Source organism: Strongylocentrotus purpuratus, unplaced genomic scaffold (assembly GCF_000002235.5).
Source record: "Strongylocentrotus purpuratus isolate Spur 01 unplaced genomic scaffold, Spur_5.0 spur5_scaffold_2, whole genome shotgun sequence".
In the NCBI taxonomy this organism is placed as follows: Eukaryota; Metazoa; Echinodermata; class Echinoidea; order Camarodonta; family Strongylocentrotidae; genus Strongylocentrotus; species Strongylocentrotus purpuratus.
Window position 1 is genome coordinate 28,270,985 of NW_022145605.1, and position 21,198 is coordinate 28,292,182.

The 21,198-nt window shown below is 37.6% G+C and overlaps 1 protein-coding gene across 1 annotated transcript; it reads left to right on the forward strand.

Annotated features, from left to right (window-relative positions):
* The first annotated feature begins 12,125 nt into the window (after positions 1–12,125).
* Positions 12,126–12,427, forward strand: LOC115926537 (dynein light chain LC6, flagellar outer arm). Its single transcript, XM_030991330.1, has one exon. The coding sequence runs from the start codon at positions 12,141–12,143 to the stop codon at positions 12,408–12,410; it is 270 nt and encodes an 89-aa protein (XP_030847190.1). The 5' UTR covers positions 12,126–12,140; the 3' UTR covers positions 12,411–12,427.
* Positions 12,428–21,198: the final 8,771 nt, after the last annotated feature.

Genomic DNA, 21,198 nt, shown 5'->3' on the forward strand with positions numbered 1-21,198 from the left:
TTTGTTCCAACACATAAAATTACTAACATTTCAATTTTTCAAAAATGTTTGACTCGGGAGGATTTTTTTCTCTTTAGAGGATTTACAGTATGATAATATGCTATCCAAAATATATTTTGAGTAGTGCCAAAAAAAATGAGAAATACAGAAATTAATGATACTTTTGTACACCACAAATGGGAGAGTTATCTGAGAATACCACAATCCACTGACCAAAATGCCAATTTGAGATTCGCATACTCTAATACATGTAGGTGATCTCATATTTCAAACATTCATAACTTTCTTATTATTGGTCTGATTTATTTCAAACTTTTGCCATTCTGTTTATCTTAGATTTCTGCTTTCATACAAACGGCCTTAGATTGCCCTTTAACACATGTATAGTGTGTACTTTATCTTAAATTCTGAAGATTGACTTCAAAACTTGTACAATGCAAGTGCACAACATGCACAGAAGATGTTCATAAACTTTAACTGTAATACTGCTTCATAAACACGATCATTGATCAATGTCTAACCATGTATATATTTTAACAATCACAAATTTCGACTCCACAATGTAAGACATTCAGGTCATAAATCTCTCCTTGGACAACCTACATTGCTGACATTTAAATTTAAAAACAAGAAGCTGAAGTGTTGTATGTCTTTTTGAACCATATCACATGTTTATTTAACAAATAAATTACCCTTTTGTAATTTTTAATTATGTGCAAAATTTCTTTTTCTTGATTTACATGTGTGTTTCTTGAGAATGTGACATATTAAAGCTTACAACTTAAAAGTATTCAACAAAGGCCCTTATTCAACCAGTCCACCTTTCATTCTTAGATTACAAAAAACAAAAATACAAATTTACAAGGGGTATGAATTATTTAGTTGTTTACTGTAAGTTCAAGACTGAATCTATCTACGGTACATAAATGAAATTCATCCAAAACTCAACTGACCCACAGATCATTTTTTTAAACTCTTGAAGCCCTTTTTATCTTTTTATGAAATATGGTGGAAGGAATAATTTTTTTAGGGTAAAGCAGGATAAGGTCTTGAAAATGAATAGTCATAGGAAAGGAATGCTATCCCGGTGAGCCAGCTATTTCTTTCCTTTACTGGTATATATATATTTATATGGAATAATCCTTCTTTTTTGTTGGTATTTGTGGTTTGAACTGTCTATGCTCCCCACAGCAATGTACTGGATCAGCAATTATGTGGTTGAAAGGTGGCATGGTTGGTTTAAAACAAGAAATTAATGTTTGACCCTGAAAAGGCATCTGCACCATCATAGGGCAAGGGGGAGGGGGGACAAATGAATTATGAAAGATAAGATACAGGCTCAAACATTACTCTGCAACTTAATTTTAGACTGGTCTAGTGGTCTACATCTAAGGCATGGGATTAGATTGAACGGTAAGCCTACTTGTTTTACATGCTAATGCAGCATGACAAAGACAAAGAACTTGGCTTTTTTTTGGTTTTAAACTCATTCACTGAATTACATGTACCGGGTATGTCCTTTCTTTTGATACTTTATACATTATTTTACAAATTAAAAAATACATTGCTTTTGTATGCAGGGGTAGTGTTGCATTAACTCACATTTTAGTATTTCAATTTTTATTGAAATACATGTAATTATTTTGTCACACACACAATTTCAACTCATTTAGTTGGAACATCTGATAAGTCAATGATCTAACACATTATCATGGAAAGCAGATTCCTCGTTTTCAAAAAAATGCCTCTGTTCACCTCGGCCTAATGAACAGGTCGACTTTTGTCTGCACTTTTAGGGAAACTCTTCTCTGAATTTTGAAAGTGGTCATCATTCTTCCCAAAACTATGCCATGCCTTTATTAACCATTTTGTGATAAAATGACAAGAAAGGGACCAATCTTGTCACTAACATGTCAATAAATTAAACAATATTCCAAACTATTTTTAATTAAACAAAATAGTACTGAAAGAAGTGTTGGAGAAGTATGATTAGTCCGAGTACAATCCATGAAGTCCGGTGTCTTTTTTCCAAGCTATCCCACAGCATTTTAAATGGATGCAACATTAATATCCGCACAATGTACTTGGAAGTAAGAACAAACAAAGGGCTGCACATATATGATTTTGAACACAGAAAAAGCATGATGAAGCATAGTCAGTTAGTTGAACTTTGAAGCTGCATGCAAAATAACTTGAACAAACAAAACAATCCAACTTTGGTGAAGAACTTCAATGGAATGTTAGAGAATGAGGTGGCAAAACAGAAGCTCAGCGAATAAAACAATCATGACTGCATAGCCAAAAGCAAAGGTTTAGAGGAAGTGTTTGTCTGACCTTTTGGGCACAGATCTTCCCATAATCCTCCTCCTCCTCCTACTTGGTCTTTAGGTTGATCCTCTGAAAGATACCATGCAGTTTCCTCGCTTGATAACAAATTATCCATCTCCAGATCACTAGGCAAAGCGTTTTCAACCTTGCTATTTTTCTCATTGTTTTTTGCTGCTTGCGATTGTTGCGTTTCTCCCAAATTGAACTGTTTTCGCTGGATTTTTATCTGAGCTTGCAGGATTTCAAGAGGATGTGCCTCCTCGACATCTTTGTGTTTCACATTACCATTTACAGCGTGGGTGGACGTCGAGATAAACTGACAATTTGCTTCTCCGGTGGAAGATACGGTATTGTTAGACTGCGGTGGAAACATGTTGTGTTTATGATCCGCACTTAGAGGATGATTGTTGTTGAGATGCGGGGGACCGAGGGGGGATTGGTTATGATGCATGATGGGGGACGAACCTTGCGGAACACAATTTCCAGATTCTGGCATATCTTGATTAGTAGTACTCGACATTGTTGTATCAGGAGAAAACACGCTGTCCAACAAATCTTGCGAAACATGCTCGATTTGATTTCCATCCGCTATTGACATTGCCATACTTATGGAGTCTGAACACGACATTTTCACATCCATTCCCCATGAGTTGGGAGCAGAATTTGGCGTTTGGGTGGCAGAACGATATCCCATGTCGTCAGCTTGATGGGAACCATTCTCGCTGAGTGGTGTGAACACAACATTGTCAACAGAAAGTGGACCTTCCATGGATTCTACACTGGGCGGATTCTGAGTTGATCTCTTGCGGTACTTTCGCTTTGGTTTGACAGGATTCATGCTGCACGAGATGAGCTGTTCGGTGGAGAACTCGTCAGACTTTCTCCTCCTACGCCCCTTTCGTGGTTTCTCCTCCATTCTCCTACCAGACATCTGCATCGGTAGACTCTGCTCTAAAAAATCATGGTATTTCCCTTGAAAGTCTGGCATTGGCATGGGGTTAGCACCGTTGAAGTTGTTTGGAAATGCAGCGTAAGAATCCATTGGCATACAGTTTGGAGGAGCCGTCATCATGCAGCTACTTGGTGCAACAAATTGATCTCCCATGCTGTTTACTGAAGGGGGACCACTTCCAAAACCCGAAAGAGCATCGGATTTAGACCCAAACCCCGATGCCCCATCAAACTTGGGATTCTTTCCACCCAGTGGACTCTGAACTTTCTGCCCACTATTCTGTTTAGGCATGGAGCTGTCCATGTCGGCAATGATGTTACGGCAGGCAGCTGAAAGAGCAGCGATGCAATTCTGTGACCCATAATTATCGCTTGAAGAGTGGCTCAAATACTCAGCGTGCTGAGAATTTGCAACCTTCATCAAATCATCCTGCTTGCTGGTATCCTTGATAGACTGAGTCATTCGCTGTAAATGATGCACAGAATTTTCATTACCTTCAACAGCTTTGCCTTGATTTATATCACAGTCTTGAACTTTGTCACTTTTGAGGCGTGCTTTGTTCTGAGCAGACTTGCTCACGTTTGCAGTACTATTCGGCGTGTGAGGTGCTGAGGAAGAAGAAGCCCCTTGGTCCGACTGGCTTTGATTCGCTACAACTCCACTTCCTGATTGGAAAGATCCTGAAACGGACGTACTCGGGGACTGCATATGAGAGTTTGCATGTGAAAGGTTTACATTAGAGTTAACTACACACTGAGGGTTTTCAGTACCTGCTGAAGATGCAACACAGCCTCCACCATCTAATAACTCATCGATACTGGTGGGAGATTGGAAAGTACTGGAACCTGCACAAGAAGACTTCGCAGGCTCACCAGTACCAGACACAGGTGTAGCCCCTGTGGGGTCCGCGATGAAGTCTTCGGCTGTAGGATTACGCGACAGTCTGGCAAGCTTCTCTAATTCGGCACTGAAAATGCGATCCTGGTTCAATTGCTGAATCATCGCTTCGGTTTCAGCGGCAGAGATGTTGTTTGGGAATTCAGCCGAGGAAGAATCTACCTTTTCCGGGCAAGCGGTTGAAGGATACGGCGCAGAGCCAGTATTGGGCGCACTCGGTGCATACACCCCACTCGGAGCCGACAGATTATCCATCGAGGGACTAGGCTGTACTGACCCTGAGAAATTCTGCGGTTTAGGCGTTTGCTGCTGTTGGTTCGACATGCCCATGTTATTGTTGTAGCTCATTGGTTGTTGTTGTATCTGCATATTGCTGTTATGCGGAAGTCCATTAAAAGGCACATTTGTAGACATGTTGGTTTGATTCTGAGAATATTGGGCATAACCACTTTGTGACGCACTATTATTAGCTTGCCATCCTCCCTGCATCCCCATTGTATTCGAAGCACTGCCTGCAGTATTTCTCACTGTACCAACATTGGTTTGCATATTGCCTGGTCTAGTACTAGTCCTGGAATAGCCTGAACTGGAGTTTGGCATTGGTCCATAATGTCTCAGTTTTTGCAGTGACCCTGGTACTTGGTTTCCACCCGACATGGAGTTGTACATGCCTCCTCCCGACACCGACGAGCGTTGATTTGGCATTCTCATTCTCGCACCCATGGAAGAGCTGTACATTGCCTGATTGTTCCCATACGCCTGGCCCATCATAGCACCAGAATTCACACACTGATTCCCTCTAATTCCCAAATCTGACGATGTGGTCCCATCACCACTCATGTTCAAGCCGGCGGAAGAATGCATCCCAGATGTATTATTGGCAGCATACATTTGGGTGTTGGTATTTTGAGTTTGAGAAGATGGATACTGCATCCCACTGTGGTGATACTGGTTTGAAGCAGTTTTATGTGGAAAATGCGTGTTCACTGAATGAGGATTAGAAAATGAAGCCTGTCCCAATCGCGTTTGATTTGTTCTATCCCACATCTCACTGGATTTCATCATTGAATTTGTCCGATTATAAGCGGCTGACTGCTGGTGTTGAGAAGCATATGGCCCTGCAAAGCCTTCTCCATAATGTTGAGATTGATTAGACATGTTGGGTTGTGGATAAGAAGATTGTGCCATCCCAGAGTTTCTATTCGAATATGCAGGGTCTGTTGAAGAACCAGAGTACGAATTCGAGCGTTGCATATTCGACAAAGAATTGATGCCGACATTCGGGGGGACGGATGACCGTCGATTGGGGGTCGAGGCGCCCGTCGATGAATACCCCGATTGCATGGCTGTATTTGAGTGACGATTGTATGCGCTTGCTTCCATATTCGGAGCTGGAAAAGTACGATTATCTCCTCCAAGAATATTTGAGTTCATCCGCTGAGATTGATTCTGCGATTGTCTCTGATAAGAATTGAGAGGAGCTGCATAATTTCCCCCGAATTCGGCAGACTCGTTGATGGAAGGTATATGCGGGTATGCCATGGCTCCGTAACTGTGCTCGCTAGACGGACGGGCCGCCGCGGGATTAGCGTTCGTTGGATAAGAAACTTGTCCTCTCCCTCCACCTCCAGTAAACTGACTAGCCGCCCCACGTCCGTACGAGTAAGCTGACATCGCATCGGCCGGCCAAGGCGGGGCTCAAGAAAAGCAGAAACTCGCTACTACTTGCTCACGATCGAAAATTTCCGGCGCGGCCGAACCGCCGATCTGAAGCGAAATTGAATCATTTGAACGAGACGCTTCAATTTCGATGACTGACTGTAAAGATGATTGTACCTGGTCGACGCGTTCGTCTTCTAGTACTGTTCCGGGTGATGCCACTCAAACCTTAGGTTGTATAGACAAGGCATTATCTCTATCTCAATGCAATCAAAGTGCTATTAGCGGAGCTAAATCCCGATACACGGCAAGTCATTATCAGCTTGCCCGCCCGTGACAACTGGCCTTTGTAAAGCTACGGTGAGATATCAACCTTTGAATGCACGAGTCAACAACGGAGCCCATTCTCCGAGAAAGATTGGCAGCTAAGCGTAGTGTAGCGGAACGCGAGCGGGGCTCAACGAGAACCTTGAACTTTTTTGGTGGAGTCATTCAAACTTTTTTCCCCTCTTTGCTTTTGGTCTTTCCATGCACGTACTATTCAAATGGAAAGAGGTTTTGTTCCGCATTGCCAGTTTAACCAATGCAAGATAAAAGACTTTGGCGCATTTTCAATCAGCAAAAGTATGATTGCATTCAAAGACAGAATGTCTTTCGTCGTGTCAAATTACATGCCGTGGAATACACTAAAGTTTGTTCGAACCATTAAAACAATCAGTATCCGTTTATAACAGTGATACACTTTCAATTCGTGTTCCATGATTAATACATGCAACAAGTTTTTCATGTTAGTTATTCTGTTTCGTTCACGTTTCAATATATTCAAAATGAGTTGACATACATGTATAACTTGTTTGTGAATGCTATCATTTTTTATTTCCAGCCTCAGATTTGGGAGAAGATTATCCTATACATATATCAGTGGAAAAGTAGATAAGCATTATTTGAAGGTGAGGTCTTAATGCCTAATTGCCCCTCTATTCAGAGTTTGAATTGGAAGGGGAGGGATTTCTTCACCCCTCGGGGGCCAAATCAGCCCCGATTATTGTGGGGAACACAAAGGGACCCCCATCAGACGTGTATGGCAAAGAATGGCTTCAGTCGACGGTATGCAAATTCGATGCGCTGCTCAATTCAGTCCATTGTATCTTGGGACTTTACATGCAGAAAAGGGTGCTCTAGCATGCATTGGGATTTATATACGACAATGATATAAACCCATATCGATCTGTGTTATAAAACTATAAATACCTTCACCATACAAACTCAGTTGGCACCTCTCCAGAGCCAACGTTTTAGACATTGATTCGCGTCTTTACAAGACTTCCAAAACAATCATGATTTTTTTAAGTTCTTCAAAAGAAGGCAAGCCATGAACCATGGCAGGCCTATGATATTAGGCCTATATAAATAATAATCATGACTGTCATCATTGTCTCCCTCGGTTAGCTATGGGTTGGAAAAAAGATATTTTTGACTCTCATTGAGGCTTTATATTTTTGTTTAGTTATTTAAACGAACATTATGGGGAAGCAGGGTTTAGATATAGGGCTTTCGTTATTTGGACACCAAATGAGAAGCCACTATTATCATTATCATCAATGCTATTATCATTATTATTATCATTATTATAATAATTATTACCATTATCATCATTATTATTTTTGTTATTATTATCGTCATTATTGTTAATATTATTATTATTATTATATTCATCATCATTATTGATAATATTTTTACTATCATCACCACCATAATCATCATTCATTTCATGAAGCTTCAATTCACAAAGATCGTCGTCAGAACTCTGTGTGGCTGAGCAGTGAATAAATCGTTGCCACCTCATTTGAGATCAACTATACATGTATATATTGAAGCACATGAAATATAAAATAACGAAGGACCTAAGACAACCATATGGACATCTCGTAATAACCGTCGTCGGTCTAATTATCTATCTTCTGTTGATATCATCTACTACTACTACTACTACTACTACTACTACAATGTATTCCATGGACCATCTCCCTTAGCAGGTGACCCAAACTTGTCGTCTCCACTCTCCTCTATTCCATGTTTGAAACGCTGTCAGATTTAGTTCCCTCATATCTCTTTTGATGTCACCATTCATGTAGTCTTTCATATTGTTAATCATATGTATATATTTATAGAGAGGGAGAGAGGGAGAGATAGAGAGAGAAAGAGAGAAAGAGAGAATTGTCATTTATAAATAATTATGATTATATCGTCCTTCTTATCCTTCACTATCACGCTATTATCATTTTTTAGCAGTCGATTTATTTTCATCACACGGCAACTTCATATCTTTTTTCAATTGTCTTCCTTTCTACCTCCTCCTTCTCATTATTATCATCATTGTTCCCCCTGTTTCTTTCTTCTTCTCAATCCCAATCTCATATCTCTCACTATTCCTTGTATCCACTCCATTATCATGTATTCTCAGCATCTTTTTTTTTTTTTTATTCCCATGTGTCTTCCTTTTCTGCATACTTTGCTCTTCATTCATACCAATGTCATATTATATTCGAATATTTTGTAAAATGTAAACGGAAAAAAAATAATTAAAAATCACTATAAAACAAGAAATGTGTTACTTTGAAACGTCAAAATTGTGTTTTCTAGAACTGCACGCTTTGTGCTTTTGTTTTGTTTTCAAGGATATGAAAGACAGGTTGAGGGATGGCGCTCTTCAACTTCATGCCAATAGATGTTTGCTCTGCATTGTCTTTGCTTATGATCATAATTCGAATGAAGTTCAGTATAACATTTCTCGTAGGCTAATTGATTAATTTCGACCTATCCATAAAAACTGATCTAGTAACCGAGCTTCATGATTATACTAGAACTGTAACAAACAAGCATTCTAAATTATTAAGGAAGAAATAATAGTAACTATTGTTTAGTTAGCGAATCACCAGGAAGCTGTAACATATCCGACTTTCACCTTGGTTTTGCAGGCATACTTCGAATGGCTAGATGGCGCTCTTTCACATCATCATACAGATCCTGATACAGATCGGAATTCTCTTCACGTCTTAGAGATGAAAATATTCAGTTATTATTTCTAATATTATTTTTTAAAGGTGAATTTAACATGGATGCAATATCGCAATGCGTAAATGTCATTGATAACAATCACACAATGTCAAGATAGATGTTAAAAATGTCACAGAAGGGTCAATTTGTGATAAAGGTATTTTACTACATGTATTACTAATGCAAAGAGCATGTCGCAAATTGATTATAAGATGCCAAAAACATGTTCGCAACTCTTTTCGAAAAAATCAACTCAATTGCAATTTCAATATCATATGTACCATACCCATCATATTTGGATTATGTAATACATCACTGTCACGCTCGCATTTTTAATTAGGTGACGCACGCACAAGGCTATTCTATTAAAATTTCTATAGGGCTTTTAGGATGATTTTTCTAAAGGAGTTTATAACTTTCGTGTTCAATAAGTGATTTCAAGTTCGGTGTTGGTGTTGGTTTTTCGCAACACCAATATCTGCTTTCGACACCGAACTTGAAATCACCCAATATTGACAAACACTGGGTATTGTGACGTCAAAGCCATTGTTACGCGCACTTGCTTTTGTGACGAAATATGCGACGCTTTGTGACGTCAAACCTGACGAAAAGTTTGTCAACCTTTTGACTGTTAAAAGCTACTGTTAAAAGCTACGAAAACGCGCATATAATCCTGCGCACATATGCATAATAAATTCTCAAAATGCGCGCAATGTATGCATAGCGCATGTACTATGTATAACGTATTTAACTATGCTGAGCTGATTCGTAACTTGGAATTGGATGCATGAGGAACAGGTACCGTATCCTAGACTTGACTCTAGACAACAGCAAATAGAATTTCAAAGATTCGTTGATTTTACAACTTTTTACAAAGATCAGTTCAAAGGACCAGGCAGTGAGGTTTTTGCAATCTACAGTCATCTTAGCTCAGAGCTTATCATTGTCCATAAGGTTAAAGGTGAGCATAAATAAGCAACGCCAACAGCTTACTGCTTAGTTCATGACTAGCTGAGACTCAACCGCGCGACTCGACTAAGAAAACTAAAACTTTAGGGTGTAAACCTTTGGTGCAAACCTTCAATCTCATGCTGCTAGATAATGATCTGACTTTTGTTAGACGGTAGATCTAAAGTTAGTTGGTTTAATAAACCTTGGTCTTATTTATTTGTTAGAGTTTAATCACAACCAAGGCATGAGACCCGAAAAGTAACGGTAGGGGGTTTAGGCCTAGACTTAGACCGAAAACTTCAGTCTCTCTAATCGTCGGTTGTTCCACTGAGACTACGTCTGGCTCCACTAGACCTCCGATTACAGAATGACAACAAATGTCAGTTTTATTAAAGAAATGACCCAAATCAGATGGTTATTGCTGTCTAGCCTAGACTCTACTCTCTAGATCTATTGAATTAGGCCTAGGGGTCTAGAGTCTATCTATTCTAAATTTCTAGCGGATGACACCCGGATGAGATCGGCGCACGCCGATTCCATTTTTATTTGACTTTGAAGTTTGATGTCAATGAATGGCGCCGAAACTAAAAAACAAAACTAGATCTAGACCTAATTAAAAGCGCTAACGAAAAAGGAAAATTAATGATTTAAGTTTTAACAAAAATATGAGAACTGTCCAAACATGTCTGGATCTGGCTGTCTCTGTTGAGGTAAACCTAGAATAGATGTCAGTTCCACTTCCAGATTGAATTTGTTTCCCCTTTTCTAGAGATGTCGATTTGATCTAGAGTCTAGATCTAGGATATAGATCTAGATTTTTTTAGACTAGTAGATCTAGACTATAGGGTCTAGACCTAGTCTAGATCTAGACCTATCCACTTCAAAGGACAATGATAATTGATAATATGGTCGAAGGAGGCGATCTTGGGGAAGGGGCACATTCGTCCCAATTTTCAAAAAGTGCAAGTTTGTACTTCTCAAAATGTTCCCTTTAACTTATGAAAAGCCCCCTTTTTCTTTTCAATACTGGGTAGTCCTATTTGAAGGTTGGACCAACCTGTCGGCTGTTCGTGTTTATTTTGTTTGTTTTTAGAATTTAACGTTTATTTCAAAATGGGTCCAAATGGATCTTTAAATTAATTTCGCTCCTAACTGTTATTTTACTTCCTTTCTTATATTCTTAATTCTCTTTCCTCTTGATTTTCCCCTTTTTCTTATATATTATTTATTCTTCTTTTCCCTTTCTTTCCATTTCCTTTTCTCTTCTTGGCGTTGATTTTTTTGTTTTTTGTTTGGGGGGGGGGGGGGGGGTCAGCTGCCCGAATAGAACGCCCGGTATAAGGTGGTGTCTGTGTCTTGACAATTTTTTTTCTTCTTTTTTTCCTTGGGTGGCCTTGTTTTTCGAAATATTCACCTCTCTTTCAGTTTCATTTATTTACCTTCTCCCTCTTATGTATTCTTTCTCCATCCTGTCGCTTTCTCTTTTCTCCTGCTTTTTTCCCCTTTTCCAACAGAAATTTCCATGCAGTTTCTAAGATTAAAAAATCTTCTTTATCCTTGTGATAAGTGCACTCATTTTGAAATAAAACCCAGCACTTATCGGATGGGGAAAGGCACTCGTGAGAAAGGAGAATGGGCACTTGTCCAAAGTAACTTAAACAAGCACTTATCAGATTTGAATTGAGGCACTTATGTTTAAGAATAGGAAAGGGACACTTATCTAGATTCAAACAGAAAAAGGGGCACATATCAGAAGTAAAAGTAGCGCTTCTGGGGGATATTTGCGGTGACGGTACCTGGGGGTGTTTCACAAAGATCCTAAGTCGAACTTAACACTAAGTTGACTTAAAAATATGGAGAGCCATGAATTGTAGCCTTAAAATTAAATATTTCCAAAAACAAAAAGTATTTTAGACTTTTCTTAAATTCCACGTCAAGAACATGAAATCTCCATGATGAAATGAATAATTTGAATCAACATTTTATGCCTTTTGAAATAACTTTTACAAATTGTTTTTAAAGATGCTAATGGCTTTCCATAATTGTTAAGTCCAACTTAGGATCTTTGTGAACGCCCCCAGTTCTCTTAATACTCATACTTTCGTTTGGACTTATATAAATTGTCTTTTAATCTTGAACGATGTAACAAGTGGACTTGATGAAGTTAATCCCACGATTATTAGATCAGATTGCAGAAAGAAAACAAAATATCGTCCGACCGGAAAATATCCTTGATTATCATTTGTTCTTTTCTTTTCTCTTGGTCTCTACGATCAGCCTGATATTGACTGTCATCATGTCTGAGCGCAAAGCCGTGATCAAGAATGCTGACATGCCCGAGGACATGCAGCAGGACGCAGTGGACTGCGCCACCCAAGCCCTCGAGAAGTTCAACATCGAGAAGGACATCGCCGCCTACATCAAGAAGGAGTTCGACAAGAAGTACAACCCGACCTGGCATTGCATCGTCGGCCGCAACTTCGGCAGCTACGTGACGCACGAGACCAAGCATTTCATCTACTTCTACCTCGGACAAGTGGCGGTGCTTCTTTTCAAGTCGGGATGATGGCTTCGTGTCTTACTATACATTACACATAATGCTGGTTCATCTTTTGTGATGGAGTTGAAAACAGGATAAATACGTCTGTTGAAGTTACTTGTTTCAGTCTTAAGGCACTGAGGTTGTCCGAAGAACTGTAAGATGTACAGTTTTAGGTCGACTATTTTGTGGAGTTACTCTGGTATTCATTTTCAGATTGAACGTTATTGAGTACTTCACATGTCAATTGTTATTTTTTAATTTGTATTTCAGAAAAAATATATGATGCAGATTTACTGTATCATCAAATGATTTTGTTTCTTATCCAATGGTTTGGATCTCGTTTCAAGATGATAGCTCTGGGACTGGGTCCACATGTTACTGTTAGCTCTTAGTCTTATAGCATCCATTTGCATTTGAGCTTAGACCATCCGCCAAAGTACATCATAAATGATTTCATACTTGTGATTGTGGTCAGATTAACTCTTGAATGAATTTTCCCAACGAATCAGCACCATAACATATAATCCTTAGGCTTCAAGATTTCTTTTTTCTTTTCACAATTCTCTTCTAAAACGGCAGGATTCAGCAGAGCAAGACCTCGTTTCATTGGATTGTTATGCCACAAACAAATTATATAGACCTATTTTTGGTCTACATAATAATAATACTTATGAATAATAAAAGTAACATTTATATAGTGCTTAATATTACCGTGCGATACTATTCATTGTTACTCCGGCATAAGCCAAGCTACTCTGACAAGGCGCTCTGGCATTCAAGAAATGTCCTCCTATACGGAAGGGACAATTTTTTATTGAGCGAGTTGGAAAGGCGCATCTGAAAAGGTTTTCAGTTATTACATAATTAAGGACCTTTTCAGTTTTACCGAACAAGAAAGGTTGTGCATGATGTTTCATCTCCTCCGTCCTCCCTTCATTCAAAATTGTGCTGTCTAAAGTCTATCCCTTTTTTCCTTTTCTGGATTAAGATCCTTGTAATGCGTTTGATCCGAATCGAATACATATCCGAGTTTAATACCAAATTCATCGATTGGATGAATTGGAATTGTTCTAATTAATCAAAACTCTTTTACTGATGATGTGTATTCGTTCTTCTAACTGAACCTTTCTAATCCAGTCTGTTAGGAATTGTCATGTTTTCCTTTTTATTGTCTTGCATATTCCATATAGAATATTACAATTTTCATGCATTTGCTAAAGAATTTCACAATTCAAGTTTCATGAATTCACTTTTTATTTGTCTTGAGAAAAAAAAAAAGCGATGTCATAATGTATATGATTTTTTTAATATATATCATTTCATTAAAGAATTTCATCTATTGTACTGATCGCAATGTTGCCTTTTATTCATGATCAGTTCAGTCATTTGTGAAAAGAGCAAATAAACTTATCTTCCGAAGTGCCGTATTATATAGAACGTCTATTATTAAAGTTTTATAGTACATATCGAACGTCGTGCATGATGAAATAATAGTTTAAAAACTCCTTCTGTCTTATGTCTTCGTCATATTTACTAAAAAGATAAATAGATCAATTAATGAATACCAGTCGAAGAAGATGGTAAAATATTTGTGCCCGATGTGCTCTGACCATGAAATATATTACTTCTGGTATATAGTTTTTCTCGGGGTGTTATTTTATTTAAATTATTAAAGTGACATGTGATGGGAGTTGATGTATGGACACTTAAAAAGCACAAATCCTTCTCTTTTGCCTACAGATCGAAAAATGCTCATCAAATAGCATTAACCATTATGAATATTTGTCCTTTACAATATTTTCTAACTTATGCCTAAGATTAACGAAATATTGATTGTAAACTTCTTCAAAGTGCTCTTTTAAATCACAACCTGTCCGGACACAGTCTCGGTATACAGGAAGTGTGTTAGAACACATAACGCATAGAAAACACAATTCGTTTGCGCGTTCATCTTCCTTGATTCTGATGATGTGAGTTATAAACAATTTAATTTTGATCCATCTCTCCTATCCGGAGACTTAAACATTAATATAGTCTGCACATGTTTCAAATACAATTCCGTTGATACATAAAACCATTGCCAGATTACCCTTCACGTTTTAGACCTACTGTGGTTTATTGGTGTAGCACTTATCAGCATCATCATCATCATCATCAATATGATAATAATGATAATGATAATAATAATCACATTTATAGGGCGCTTTATACAGACGTTTCTAAGCGCACAGATGGTACTGTCTAACTTAGTTTAATTATTCAACATGTTCAATACCTTAAAAGCAAAATATATATATATTACTAATACAATACAATTGAGTTGAATGAATGAACTACTTGTGTGCACCTCCAGTATACTATAACTGATTAAAAAGGTGGGCTTTGAGAAGGGTAATAATAATAATCGTTAATATGAAAAATATTATTATAATTATCATTATCTTTTATCATCATCATTATCACAATAGGGAAGAGACACAATAGAGTGTGTGTATGTACGTGGAATGAGAAAGATGAGGAATAGTGAAGAGGTGATTTGATGCATCTAGTATGATAATATAGGATTTCCCGGCGAAATTCGCGAGTTTGTCATTCGAATTCATTTACTTTGCATTTAAGTTAGCGCAGATCGGCTTTGTCATGCCAATTATCATTCAATTTTCCCGTTTAGGTATTCAATTTAGGATTTTGGTCGAAGGATTTCATAGATCTGTCATTCAATTTATAAACTGCTCAACTAGCATTCAAAATAATCGTCACTTGTCGAGGCGTCATTTTTATCATTCAAATTAACGCCTGTCATTCGTATTCGAATTATGATTATTCAAGATAGGAATGTTGGGGCGAAGAAATGCAACACACGTTTGTACTTGTATTAAAAAATGCAATTAAATGCATGATTTGCCATTAAGGTCTTTTTTGTTATTCCATTTTTTATTTTTGAGACGATGCATATGGGTGTAGTCAGACATTAGGTAAAGAAGGGGCGAAATCAAGGGATATGGCATTTCTGCACGGACATGTTCATATACCCCGGAAAAGTGGGGATACAAAAATACCTACCCCAGTCACAATATTGTACCCTTCCTCCATAATGAAATTGGGATGAATTTATGATGAAACACGTCAAGACAAACAACTTCCTTACATGAAAATTTACAAAAATATTGAGACCATCAAGTTTGTAGATGATTAAAGGATGATGAATATCAGATAAATCTAAAAGTATATAAAGTGTATAAATGCAAGAAAATAAAATATAATGAAATACAAATGGAAAAAACAATCTTGAAAGAAAAAGAATGAGCTATAAAAGGTGTGTAATAAACGAGAAATGTATATTGACCATCAATTTGAGTGCACAAAGTGCTAATTTGAATGCTAAAAGTACACCTTTGCGATGTCAGAAATCGTGTTGCGCCAAATCGAATGACCAACTAGCGAAAGAAGCACATTATTCATTAATTTGAATGAAACATACATAGATTCTAACGAAAACCTCAAAGATTTGAAAACTAGAAAAGGAATATAAACCCAAGATATATCTGACACCACTAAAACCGTCGAATTTGAACGCAAGAAAAATTAATTTAAATGACAAATTCGCGAATTTGGCCGGAAAATCCTATATTAATGTCCGCCATTAGGCACATGAATATGATCGAGTCTACCATACAGAGCAGGTATGTGGTAGAGAATCATACTCTGATTAAATCCGAGTATACGCTTTTTGAAAGTTCTGATGAGATTTTTTCAATTGTTTGGTGCCGGTTTGGTGTTTTAAACTACAGCGTTTCAGAAATTATGGAAGGACATATTTAGTATTTGGGGGTGGGGGTTAAATCGGCGCTCCTTTATTTTAACCGAAACTTCATTTTGTTGTGTATACAATATAGTATTAATGACTGCTTTGAGAGAAATAGTTGTTTTATTACGCTCAAGGGAAGGTTAGAATTGTGCTATTCCCCGAGGCTTGCCGAGGGGAATAGCCCAATTGTAACCTTCCCGAGAGCGTATGAAAACAACTATTTCTCGAATATTAAAGCAGTCATTAATACTTTTATATGCCGAAAAAAAATAGACTAAAAAATGAAAAATTAAAAATATTTATCATTTCGTCGAAGACGGGATTCGAACCCTTGCGTACAACAAGAGGTGTACCTAAAACCAACGCTTAGACCACTCGGCTATGGCCCGCCGTTAACATGCATGGCAGTTTTCTCCAATATATACATTAAAATGGATTGAAACCGGCTTCGCGTGTGATGAATGCTTCGCAAAAGCTCCATATACGGACTCTTCTTTTACTTTTGCAATGCATATTGGCACGAACTTAGATCAAGATCTATCGGCAGATGTTGTTTTTTTGTTTTTGGAAGTTTATTTTCGTCTTCATGTCAACAATGCAAGATAAAATTGTCGGTAAGATCGATCGAGATTCAATTGTATTGAAATTACCGACCAATCCTTCGCACACATACGGCATCCTCCATCGCTCAAACCATTTTTTAACATGTAAACCTATGGGGTAACCATGGAGGCTGACCAACTTTTTTTAATAACCATGGTTATTAAAAATATTGAAATGTTTTATGCATGGTTACCGAGAATTTTACAGGAACAGTTGAAGTTTATGAATGCAATTCGACCAATCAGATGGCTGGATTTCTTAAGTGAGGTATATAACAGAATATAATAACGAATAATCCAGTCCACTTTAATAGCGAAGGTATTGACTGGTAAGGTGTGCAATTTAACATTTTTGGACAGAAAGGGAGTAGTAATATTTTCCCTATTGATCATATTTCCTTCGTGAATTTAACCTCCCTTTGGCGGTCAAAAAAAAAAGTCATATTACACACCCTGTCACTCAATACCTGTTTAATTCACCGCTATTGCACGCTGGGCCGTGCGTTATTTGTATAATATTAAGTCCACGTGTTGGGATAAGATGACGCAAAATCAAAATGATGAAGAAGAAAAGTTTTATGCTTTTAATACAACAATTTTAGTAGGTCACAATTTCTTGACGTATATTCACAGAATAGCATGAACCTTCTCTCACTAGATAGTGGTAATATACGTCCAAAATTCGCCCTGTAATAGATAAGTGAAAAAGAAATGATAAAACAACTGATGATCAGCAAAATATACGAATTCTCGGCTTTAAGCCTTTGTCAAGTAATGACAAATATATTCAATACCAGAGCTACCGTTTTTCAAAACTTGAAAAAGGGGTGCAACAGTTACCATGTGCGCAAAGTTCAGAAAAAAGGAGGAAATAAGTCTGCTAGAAAAGATGACGAACAAAAAGAAAAGACTGGGAATAAGCGAAAGAAAAGGAGGGAGAGATGCGCGAGAATTATGAAATAAGAAAAGTGACTAAAGATGCGCGGGAAAGGAAAAGGAGAACTCGTGCAAGAAAGAAGAGAAGGGGAAGGAGGGGGAGAAAGGGAGAAGAAGGAAAAAAAAGCGGATGAGAGAAAAGAAAAAACAAGGAGAAAGTGATACAGGGAGAAAAAACAGAAAGAAAAAAAAGACCTGTGATCGTGCGTACGATACACGAATGTTATCGCGGAATTGATTTTTTAGGGCTGGGGGGCATCTCCTAAAAAAGGTAAAATTAACGTGTTTTTATACATTTTTGTGGCCCCCCCCCCCTGGATCCGCCACTGCCATATCGTTCCTCATTTCTTCCTTCCATTCTCTTACTCTCCAGGCACATCCTAGATCACTTTCTTCACATGCATATGCGTTAGGCATTCTCTTTCTTTTCTCCTTCTCTCTGTTGTCGTTTCCTTTAGGCTTAACTTGAAATATGGAAGATGTATTCATAGTTTACATTGCATTATGTTCTAAATCACGCCTTCTCAACTAGTTTATTAGAAGTGACAAAACGAAAAGAATTTGCAGTTGAAGTGCCACCCTGTATGTTCGACTGTGCTGCGAGGGAGCGTAGCGACCGAGCCGAAAACGGATGGGGTCGAGGGGCGGAGACCTCTGAAGCTGGTAGATTTAGGGCTTTCTAAAGGCCCAAATGGGGCATTTTTAACACCATTTCATTCCACAATATAATCAAGCCTAATTTCTATTGATGTGAGAAAATTAGTACAATTCCTGGGTACAATTACACTGGAGTTGAATTTATATGCAGTTTTGGGGGAGCAATAAACACTGGAAATGTCAAAATAAAGTGAAAATCAAACAAACAAAAACAAGATGTTTCCAGAGATTGGCAATGTTAAAATTAGTAGCCCATAGTAAGCTAACTGTTGTTCAGAGATTAGGTTTAGAGTCGTATAAAATGGTAAAAAACGATAAACACCCCCTTTCTTCCTGTTTGTTAAGCAAGCATTTTGGGCTCAAATTCGAATGCAACTTCTTGATTTAGCTGAGTATTTAATTCTAAAATATATATCTTCTTTCTTTCTTTTTTTGGCAACAGTCGCGCGCCACTCCGACTGACCAGAAGCGCCACAAGTGGCGCGCGTGTCGCCAGTTGAGAAGGCCTGTTCTAAATGATGTGTTTATAAGTTGCCTTTAATTTATTATTTATTAAAAAAATAATACAAAATATGATTTTAGACCAAGTACATCGATCAGATAATGTCTTTTGGCTAAAATGCCCGACTCCCTTACTTCGGGGTCTGAGGAACCGCATTCGTGTTCCCCAAATCTCTGCTCTTGAAAGGGGTACTTTTCGCGCGACAAAGTCCGGCCCGAGAATTGTAAAAAAAAGGGGGTGTATTTGACTTTTCATCCGGAGATTTCTTTAAAAAGGGGGTGTATTTCTCTCTCGCTCTTTGGACTCCTGTCAAAATTTTAATAGGGGGTGTTTTTTCTATCTTTCTGTTTGGAATCATCGTGAGAAATTATAAAAGGGGGTTATAAAATATCTTGAAATATCATAGATACTAGGGGGTAGGCCTACATTTAGCAGTGATCCGGATTTAGGAGGGTCTCCAAGGCAGGAAAAGCCAGTGAAAGCGGGGTTCACAAATGTTGTAAATTAGCCACAAATTGGTGTATGGTGTCTTCTAGTGTTCAATATTAGGGGAAAACATTAAAATGTGTCCCTATCAAGACCTTTTTTCCCCGATTTCAGATACTCAACTAAATAAGATTAAGAAAGAAAGAACAAAGTCTATAAGTTAGGAAAAGTTGAAAATCTATTTATTTCGAACAATCTCCCACACGATTTCAGAAATTGAGTAATTGTTTTCCCGGACTCCATATTTTCAAATAAATTTTAAATTCATGAAGGAGTTATTGAGACATATTCATATCTTCCTACCCCCATAACAGGTTTATGTCTTTTATAAATGTTGAACTTCCAAAACGGAAGACAATATTTTGGGTTAACAAATTTAGGTACAAAATAAGAAATGAGGTGGCTCGTAAGAAAGATGAAAATAGTGTAAAAAACACTTTCTATATTCCTTCATTTAATGATAATAATATAGTAATATGTGTAAAGTGCATAATAACAATTCATTCTCTATACACTTTATAGAGTTTTTTTTAGCATTTACTATTCACAATCAATTGATAACCACATGAATAATCAAAGATTTAGATATAATACACAAATACATAATAGTAAAACATTCAAGGAGTTTGAATTGAATAACATTGTGAAAGCAATGCAAATTAAGATACAATTATAATAATGGTATAAACTCAAGACCAGAATCAAATAGCAAATACATGACAATTGAATAATCAGACAAAAAAACAACTTTCCATAATTGTTAAGTCCAACTTACGACATTTGTGAAACACCTCCATGGAGGGGTAGGATGTTTCTAAGGGTGTGTCTGCAGGCGCGGATTCAGGATTTCTTAGGGGGGGCCCAACTTTTTTTTTTGCTCCCGAAAATTTGAAAATCGCGTCGGCCGAAAAGTCGCTCAGTGGGGGGGGGGGGGGGGGGGGGGGGGGTAGTGAGCACATTTTGGTCCTCGAAAATTTTAAAATTTGCAACCCCCCAAAAAGGTAAAATTCATGTGTTTTTACATGATTTTTTTTCTCAAGGGGGGGGGGGGCGCCCCCCCTCCTGGATCCACCACCGTGTGTCCGTAGTAGCTTAGAGAACTCTCACTAAGTATGGATGCGTGAAACTTGAAGGAGGATTTGTTGTTAACTTCAATCATCCAAGTTGCCTCCATGATGGCGATCAGTGTCCATGGGGGTGTTTCACAAAGATCCAAAGTTGAACTTATCTCTAAGTTGGACTTAACAGTTATGGAAAGCCGTTAACATGTTTGAAAATATTTTGTAAAAATTATTTTAAAAGGCATAAAATGTTAATTCAAATCATTCATATTCATATTTTCTATTATCATGGGAAATTTCATGTTCTTGATGGGGAATTTATAAAAAGTAATACTTGAATTTTTGATTTTGAATATATTTTATTTTAAGGCTACATTTGGCTCTCCATAAATTTTTAAGCATAACTTAGAGTTAAGTTTGACTTAGAACCTTTGTGAAACACCCCCCCCCCCCATATTCACTTTCATCACTGCTTCAAAAGAACTCACTGGATCAGAACCCCTATTCAATTCCATATTTGAATTATGTCAGTATTTTACTAAGCATTTTGCTTAGCTAAGAACAAATGGATCAAGTCTTATTCAGAACACATCTAAGTATTTTACTTAACGAAGCCAACTTTAAGAAAATATATACTTAGTGATGGCCACTGTGACATCACTTAGCCAATCCAATTTTTTTCACAGTTACAGGCATCTTATTATAATATGCACTGACATAATATTGCATTGCTTATAATGACTGCATATGAAAACCACAT

Coding starts and splice junctions, on each gene's coding strand:
- LOC115926537 (XM_030991330.1), top strand. CDS start 12,141: ATGTCTGAGCGCAAAGCCGTGATCAAGAATGCTGACATGCCCGAGGAC.